The following is a 9323-nucleotide window of genomic DNA, read 5'->3' as shown; positions in this document are numbered from 1 at the left end:
AATATAATAATAATATTTTTTCTTCGTAAATACCAATTCTATTAAAAAAGGTGAAAAAATATATACAATGAGGTCAAGACTTCAGAGGAGGCCAAGGCCATTCCTCAACCAGAAACTCAGAGACATTACAGTTCAGACCTTCAACCAGATTTACAGTACAGACTTCAAAATTTTGACTTTGGACTCTGACATGCTGAAAAATTTTACCAGGACTACAATCGTCATGCCCTTCACTGACCAAAAAAACAAAAGAGCAACTAGCGTAGCCATATTTATAACAAAAAGTAGAACCTATATTGGCTATTGCCACTGCCTGTAGCATGAGAATGAACCAGACACAGACATCTAACTTCAGAATCAAAGACACAAAACCAAAATTGCATAGCATATAGGCTAGAAGGCCACCCGGCAGAGAGGAGACATGATTAATCTGCATGTTTTGGTGAAGCTGGCGTATCCTCATTCACCTGGCTGGTAGAAGCTGCCCAGGTCACGAAACCGTCTTCATCCTGTGCCGGTGCACCTCCATCAGGAGTAGTAACCAGATGTAAAATACCAACTGCCCTTTGAGATGGCCCGCAGACTAAAGTATCATTCTGAGTCGGATCAACTGGCTGCTGAGGCGCTTCCGAAACAGGGGCATCCTCTTGCATGTGATCCGCATGGAACACTATCCCTGTCAAGTCCCCTAGCAGAACACTATCATCCTGAGAGTGTGAGGAGATAGATGGAGTCGAACTGAGCTGGTTGCTCTCCTCCTCCGAGACAAATATGGTAAAATTTACTGTCACCACAGGCCTGTTGAGCCGACTTTGAAACGTAAACCTGGAGGTCTGGTATGAATTGTTCGGGATAAGCCTATCTTGATCCAGAGGCGGAGAAGAAGGAGGAGCTGAGGCGATGGGAGCAACATTCTGAGGAGCAGGGCGAGAAGGGCGACCTCTGTTCCCTGAATGGCTTCCTCGACGTGGGATTCCTCGGCTGCGAGGCATAATCAAAGAGGCAAATGTGCTGGGAGATCGATTGAGACAAAGCAGACCAGAAACAGTAAGAGCGCTGAAAGATTCAGGGCGCTTCCAGAGCCAAGCTAACAGCCAGACACGAAAGACCAGACAGGGGAGCTGAAGCGGCTTTGCTTCATAATAAAAAGAGCCATTAACTGCGACAGGGGCGTTGAGCGGATCCATGCCAATAAGCCAACTTGTTTGCAGTGCAGCCATGCTCGCATTAATGCCAGACCAAATTCGAGACTGCTCGAAATTTATTTCATCTGCCCTAAACTTAATACGCCATCCTACGACGCGTACCCTACATACCATCCGCCTGCCATCCGTCAGGCCAGATGTCTGAATAGCGGAGTTTGTCATTGATTGCTGTTAGTGTCACCCGCATCCGGGTGAAATATAATAATATTATTATTTTTTTTCTCGTTAAGACTATGCTATTCTATTATGTACATAAACAGGAAAACAGTTACAGTCATGAGGTCATATTGCCAGAGGCCGTGGATGGCACTCTGGACTGACAATGATCAAAAAAACCACCCACGCAGGGGTTGCACCACTAAAACAAATCACTCGCTCAGGGTCCCTACCACAGAGACAAGTCACCCACGCAGGGGCATCACCATTGAGACAAATCACCCACGCAGGGGCGCCACCACTGAGACAGGTCACCCACGCAGGGGCGTTAAACCATTGAGGTGCAGTAAGAGCAAAAATTGATATCCCACGTAGGGGCACAGAAAAGAAAAAGAAGACCTTCATCAGAATCCCTTGCATGGGCATTGACAGACCCTGAACAGTATATTTCTCGAGCCAAAAAGAAACAGCCAAAACATACAATAATCCATTGTAGCAAAAGTAACAAGTCATAGGAAAACCTGAGCAACATCTGAAGGGGAGAGCCTGAGCGAACAGACAGCTATTTGTCCAGCTCCTCCTCGATAATCCAGCACATACCTTCCGGGAGAGAGTCCCAAGTGGCCTTGTCCTTCTATGAAGATGGTGCTGCCTGGGTCGAAGGTGGAATGACAGCCGGCTCTGGGTTGCCCTCTGGTGGACCCTCAGCATCCCTGGAGCTTCCAGCCTGGTGCAGCTTTGTGCTGGGTTGTTCCTCGCCTTCCTCCTTCAGTTCTTCAAGAAACAGGACCGAGACATGGGCGTTGATACGAGAATTGCCCTGGGAATTGCTGAAGGAGAAGACTGCAGTTCCAAACGCAGGTAGTGGAGCCGAGCCCAAATCTGGATTGCTGGAGTCCATGAACTGGCTCGACTGGATGGGATGAGCCTCTACGACTTGGTGGCATAGACATCGACAGCAGCGGGAGGGGGGAGTTGCGACTGAGGGGCGTGAGGATCCGCCTCTACCAGAGCCTCGACGGCTGAGAAGGCGCTGTCGAGGCCTGACCATGATTCCCCTGATAGCAAGAAAACGAAGCAGAGCAGGATGAGAGGAGATGGATAGTTTGGAACACCCTTCACCCTCCCTTGCAGACCTGAAACCACCTTCAATTGCCAAAGGGGCGACGTGAGCATTAGCTCTGAGAGCCGTCGACCATAAACCCAATTCCGAAATCTGAGCTCGACCCAACACTTGACATTCCATACCCTCACCATTCTTATGCTCCTCTGCTCTTCCTCGGTCCTCGCAAGCCATAACTGCGCTCTGCACTCGCAATTGAAACCCGCACAAGGCAATGAATTGTCGTCCCTTAACGCGCCTGCACCCATGCTTAAGCTCCATGGCGGCGGATCGCAGTAAATGCGAGTGTTATGCTTGGGGCCGCCCATGGTAACCATGTGGCATTCCATTCTCCGCTGTCGTGTCACCCGCATCCGGGGAGGCAGCATCGCTTTGGACCAGCTTATCGAAGTCCCGAGCCTGGGCATTATCTGGTATAATGGCCGAGGTTCCTATGAGGAGATTATGATCATTATCTGCTCCTATGTTAGCTAAGAGGTCTGCAACCTTGTTTCCTTCTCTTTTTGTGTGAATGAAGGTGATGGCCCTGTTGCTGCGGAGAGCTTGTTCAATGACTTCTAGTCTGGATGCGAGTCTCCAGCTGTTTGTGATTTTTTTCGCTTGTGAGCCATTCTGCAGTCTCTTGGCCATGTTTATGCGTATCTGGGAGTCTCCTTCCACGATCAAGGGTTGAAGATTGAGGTTCCAAGCGAGAAGGAGTCCTTGCCATAATCCTTCAATCTCCGCCGAGTTGTTGGTGTCCCAACCCAAGGATCCGAAGTATATCTGGAGGGGGGTGCCTTCGTGATCCCTAAGGATACTGCCAAAACCTGCCTTTCCAGGGTTACCTTTGGAAGCCCCATCAAAGTTGAGCTTGTAAGAATGCTTAGGGGGGGCGATCCAGGTGCCTCTGATTGTACTGCTGCTTGTGGAGGAACTGATCTTGTGTTGAGTCTGAGGTAGGAGCAATTGCTAGTTGCTTAGAATACCTTTTTCAGCATCTAGAGATGGAAGATCTTCCTGGGTCCAGGAGTGGAGCAGCAGCGTCTCATTGAGGTTCCCACATAGCCTGGTCCATATGTCTTCGATCCTTGAGCTCTGATTTTTGAATATACGTTTATTCCTTTCCTTCCATATGCCCCATAAGATGAGCCCAGGGATCAGGTTCCACAAACAGTTGAGAAGCTCGCTCTTGTAAGGATTCTGTGGCCAATGTCTTAGGGAGTCAGTTATATCGTTATTTGTTCTGCATCTTTTTTGACATCTGAAGCTAGCCTTTTCCCATAGTTGATTGGCTAGGGGGCAGGAGTCCAAGAGGTGTTGGAGCGTTTCCTCATTTTGATTGCAATTGGGACATATCGATGGTCCATGAAAATTTCTTCTTCTTAGTTTGTCCCAAGTGAGGATTCTTTTGTGACTAACCAGCCATAGGAAGTAAGAGACTTTGGGCCAGGAGCCAAGACCCCATATTTTGCTCCAAATTGGATCAGAGGGGGTATTGATGTTGCAGACTATCTTGTAGGCTTCTGAAGTGGAAAAGTCACCTTTAGGTCGGTATCCCCATCTGAGGATGTCATTGCCTTCGTCGTGTCTGATTCTTATTTTTCCAAGCTCCTTCTCCAGTTCCCCTATATCCTGTAGGTTTGTGAAGTTAATTAACTGATTACCCTGTTTCCATTTCCTGAATCCGTGCTCCGTTTCCTGCATCCAGTAGTGATGGATCTTTTCTTGCTGCTGCTCCTGCCTTACATGATCCAATGGTGAATGAAGAATGTGGGTAATCTTTGGCATCTGGTTCCATGCATCTGTCCAAAATCTAGCCGTTTTTCCATCCCTGACCTCCCAAAAACTGTGTTGCTGTATTAACTGGAAGTGCTGTTTGGCCGCGTTCCAAATTAGCGAACCTTTTTCCGTTGGGGTAAACCAGATGAGCTCCTCCTGGGGTCGGTTATTAGCATATTTAGCCGTCCAGATTCTTGCCCAGGGTTTTTCTGGATTAGTGATCCAGTGCCACCATATTTTGGCACTCATGATGGAATTACTATGCTCTGGGTCTCTCAGACCAATGCCCCCTTTATCTTTTGGTTGACAGACTGTGGGCCATTTAACTAACGCCCATTTACGATTAGTTGCCGAACCACCCCATAGAAAGCTGCGCTGAAGATTCCTGATTCTTTTTAAGACCCATTTGGGTGCAGCAAGGATTGAGAAAAGGTACAGGGGCATTGCCTGAAGGACTGACTTAATGAGCACAACCCGGCTAGCCAGGTTGAGAGATCTGTGCGTCCAAAGGTTGAGACGTGATTCCAGCTTCTCAATGAGGGTGCGCCAGGAGGAGTGCTTTATAGCTGAGGTTGTGAGGGGGGCTCCTAGGTATTTTGAGGGGAGGGAGGCGGAGGGAAAGCCAAGGATTCGGGTAACTGCCGATTTAACAAGAGGAGGCGTGTGAAAGAAGAATATCTGCGATTTGGTACAGTTAACATCAGTGCCAGAAGCTTCAGCAAAGTCATTGAGCAGGGATTTGAGGCAAGCGGCTTCCTGGACCGAGGGATATCCAAAAAGCATGGTGTCATCAACAAACTGCTGATGAGAAGTGGCAGGGGTGTTGTGAACTGAAAGACCTTTGAGATGGCGGGATTGGAGAGCTTGCTTAATGTGACGGCCAAGCCCTTCTGCCATGAGAACGAAGAGGAAGGGGGATAGGGGGTCCCCTTGCCTAATTCCTCTTGATGGTTTGAAGGGCTGAGAAGGGATTCCATTCACCAGGATGGAGAATTGAGTGGAGTTAATTAAGCTCATGATCCAGCGAATCCACATAGTGCTAAAACCAAAAGCCTTTAGCATTTGCTGAATGAACGTCCAGCTGAGTTTATCAAAAGCCTTAGAAAGATCTAGCTTAAGAAGCATACCTGCCTGTTTTGATTGTTTGAGGGAGTGTATAATCTCGTGCGTAAGGAGAATCCCGTCCATGATTTGTCTTCCTTCCACGTAACCCGACTGTTCCTGAGATATGAGCAACGGTAGCAGGGGCTTCAGCCGGTTAGCCACAACTTTAGAAATAACTTTGTAAACGACATTGCAAAGTGCAATCGGCCTGTATTTGTCGGGCGTTATAGAGTCCTCCTCTTTGGGGATGAGGGCAATGAAGGTGGTGTTGAGAGAAGGCAGCATCCAGTGGAGAGCTCTCGATTCTTCAACAATTTGCCAGACTTCCTGTTTTATCAACTCCCAAAAGGTATGAAAGAACGTGGTGGTAAATCCATCCGGTCCAAGGGCTTTTCCCTCCTTAAGCTGGGACATTGCCTCATCCACCTCCTGAGGCTGAATCGGGCGGAGGAGTAGCTCATTGTGTTCCTCCGTGATGATCCTTGGCACATTGTTGGTGATTTTACCAATTGCCTGTCGTCTATCTCCTTCCGGCTCTTGAAGGATCTGGTTGAAGTGATTGCGAAATTCTTCTTCGATTTCCTCATGCGTTTCTACTTTCACCCCTCCTTGCTTTTGGATAAACGGAATGTTGTTGTGCATTCTTCTTTGAATGGTGGTTCTGTGGAAGAATTTGGTGTTGCGTTCGCCCTCCTTCAACCATCTTATTCTGGACTTTTGCTTCCAGTAAACTTCCTCCTGCTTCTGCCTTTCCTCAATCTGTCTGTGGATACGTCGTTCCTGTTCCAAGGTCCCTTCAGTATGTCCCTCTGTGGTTACTCTTTGTTGGAGATCCGTCAGTTCCCGATTGAGGTCTTGCTGCGCTTTGAAAATATCTCCAAAGGTTTCTCTGTTCCAGCGCTTTAGGTGGCTTTTAAGGAACCGGAGCTTCTGTTGGAATTTATACATCTTAGACCCTTCTGGAGGGATAAAGGATGTCCATGTGGTTTTGACAAAGTCCTTGAACTCAGGGTGCGTGAGCCAGAATCCTTCGAAGCGGAAGGGTCTCCGAGTCTGATCACCGGGTCGTTGCCATTGGAGAGCTATCGGCCAGTGGTCCGAGCCGGTTTGCGGAAGAATTGCAGCTGTGATATCTCCTCCAAGGTGAATCGCATTATCTGAGATAAGGAAGCGATCTAGTTTGGATGCGATTTGGTGTTTTCCCGCTCTGCGATTGCTCCATGTGAAGGTTCCATTGCAAAAAGGCAAGTCTATGAGGGAGGCGTTTTGAATGAAGTCCTTGAAATGGATGTTTTCTTGTTCCAGTCTGTGTCTCCCCCCAATCTTCTCCTCTAGCTTGGTGATCATGTTAAAATCCCCTCCGATGATCCAGAGTGGGTGCCTCCTGTTATTGTTCAATGCCTCGATGGTGTCTAGAAGTGCAATTTTGCTCCCTGTATCTTGCGGGAAATATACATTTGAGAGATTTCCATGAACATTCGTGCCCAAAATGTGGAAGGCTGCCTGTATGAGGTGATGAGAGGCGTGGAAATCTGTGAGATTTATCGCTTGAGTGTTCCATGCAATGGCCAGCCCCCCTGACGCTCCAGATGCATCTACTGCTACTGAGCGACATCCTGGCCAAGCTTTTGTAAGAATGCTACCTAATGTAGATCCGTTACATTTGGTTTCCTGGAGTAAGCATATTTGCGGCTTTTCCATTTTAATCATGTTTTTTAACATTCTAAGTTTCCCTGGGCTATTGAGCCCTCTTAAGTTCCATGATACCAGCTTCATGGTTCAACTATTTGCAGAGGGTTTATAGTACTTTGTCAATTTCGCATACCTGCCTGAGTCTACCAGGAGTTTCCCAATCTCGATCGTTCTCTGTAGATCTGTTCTTCGTCCTCTCTTTTTGGTTTCTTTTGGGGGGTGGCTTCCATCCCACTGGCTTCCTGGTTGAATCCCTAGTTGCTGCTGCTGGTAAGCTCTTGAAATGACCACCTCCAGCTTGCTGAGTTGAGTTTCGGTTATGCTGTCATATGCTTTCGTTTTGCATGCTAGTTCCAGTTCCAGAATGTCTAGGCCATGCAGGTCTATGCTTTCTGGTTCTTCTTCCATCTGTTGCACATGATTGCCTTCTGCCCTATTTATCTCTGAGCTTGAAGGAGGGTCTAGCTTTCCATCTATTTCCATATCCTTGTCTTTCTCTGTTGGTTCTTTCCTATCTCCGGAGGGGAAATCATGGAAGATTATGGGGGATTGGCGCTTGGGGGAGGAGGCTGAGGGAGGAGGGGGGGCGGAAGATGAGGGATGGGAAGGGTTAGACTCAGAGATCGGGGGAAGATCATCAGAGGATTGAGCCAGGATTTCGAAACTGTTCTTAGAAGCTTGGCCGATAGTGTTGTTTTGCTGGGGCTTGAGCCCATTAGAAGGTTTCTTGTGCGCTCGTCTTCAACTAGGGGCTTTGGTAAAGCCATCTTGGTTAGCAGAAACAGAGGGGTCATGAGAGGTGGCTTTGGCGTTCAGGGGACAGTCACGGAAAAGATGCCCAAGAGCATGGCATCTCCTGTAACAGAAGGGTACATGCTCATAGTCCAAGGGTTGGATCCACTCTTCATCCCGGTGGGAGAGACTCACCGATTCTGGTAATGCTTCATTCAGTCGCATGAAGACGCAGATGCGAGCATAGGAAATGAATCTGCGTAGTTTGGTCTCTTCTGCAGTCCTGATGTATTCCCCTAGTCCATTTCCTATGTTCTTGAGTATGTCCTCGTCCCAATATTCGTCTGGAAGGCCATACATTCTGATCCAGACTGGCGCCCAGGTGAGATCTTCCTTATCCGGATTGAATCTTGGTATCCAATCTCTCATATACAAGCCCGCTGCGTTGAAGAAGTGAGGCCCTGTTCCCAGAACTCTGAGTTTGTCCTCAATACAGTAAAAAATGACTGTAAAGAAGCCCTTCGGCCCTAGCTGCAGGGTAACGTCTCCTTTTGGCTTCCATTTTGCTGCGATCCACCCGTATAAGGCTCTTTCCGTCGGCCAGAACCCTATAAACTTCCCAATAATGGCATGATCTCTCATGAACTCGATTCGTGCATCTATCTTGTGTCCAGGTAGCTCTATTCGTGGCCTTTCTGTGGCTATTGGCTTGCATGTTGTTGAGGATACTTTTGGTGTTTCCTCCGGATTTTTCCCTCTGTCTTGAGTGACGCTGGCTTGGTCTTGTCGTCCTCCTGTCTTCTTGTTTCCTTGCTGTTGCCTGTTCCCATTGTTCAAGATCTCCCTGTCAACCGATCCAAAAAGGAACGCCTGTTCCGGATCATGCTGCATTGGGGAGGGCTCTGACGCCCCCCCCTGAGGATATTCCATAGAGCTGCTCTAGTGCTGTGCGATTCTGCTACGCCCCAATCGATTTGGTCTGGTTTGAGAGCAGAGCCAGTGCTGTACTGTCTGCGCCGTCGCAGCTTTCTGCAAAACCCTAATCGCTACGGCTTCCCTCCTCCGGAGCGTTCTCACATCGGAGTAGTGTACATTTGATGATTGTTGTTGAAGAAATATAATAATATTATTAATATTAGTGTTAATATTAAATTTAATGATGTTTTTTACATGGCATGATAGCAATTTTTTTAATAAAACTATATTAAATTAATATTTTCAAATATTACAACTTTGATATAGAAATATTTATGTCTTTAAATATTTTAATATATCGGTAGGATATGGTTTTTCTTTTAAAGATTCATTTTACAAATATTTTATTAAAAGATTTTGGCGCGGGATTTTCTCTTTTTTTGTGTTGAATTATATTGTAGTTTTTTTTATCTAGATGGTTATTTTCATTTTTGTTTTGGACCGACATTATTTTTTAATTTTTTGGAGATGTGGCATACTTATTCATCCCCTCATATTGGATGTTGGATTCCTAAGAAGGTAACCACTGAAGCGGAAGAGTATGTTTACTGACTTGCTTTAACCATTTTTCAATT

The 9323-nt window shown here is 47.0% G+C and overlaps 1 protein-coding gene across 1 annotated transcript; it reads right to left on the bottom strand.

Moving 5' to 3' along the window:
• Nucleotides 1-2772: 2772 nt before the first annotated feature.
• Nucleotides 2773-8703, bottom strand: LOC149167856 (uncharacterized). The gene is made up of 6 exons (XM_089430610.1): nt 7969-8703; nt 7175-7363; nt 6082-7020; nt 3886-5961; nt 3453-3666; nt 2773-3311 (listed from the first exon to the last, which is right to left on the bottom strand). The coding sequence occupies exons 1-6, from the start codon at nt 8701-8703 to the stop codon at nt 2773-2775; spliced, it is 4692 nt and encodes a 1563-aa protein (XP_089286736.1).
• Nucleotides 8704-9323: the final 620 nt, after the last annotated feature.

This window comes from Pinus tabuliformis, chromosome 5_1 (assembly GCF_031772625.1).
Source record: "Pinus tabuliformis cultivar Carrire ecotype Pingquan chromosome 5_1, CPIR1, whole genome shotgun sequence".
In the NCBI taxonomy this organism is placed as follows: Eukaryota; Viridiplantae; Streptophyta; class Pinopsida; order Pinales; family Pinaceae; genus Pinus; species Pinus tabuliformis.
This window is presented reverse-complemented; position numbering and strand designations above follow the sequence as displayed.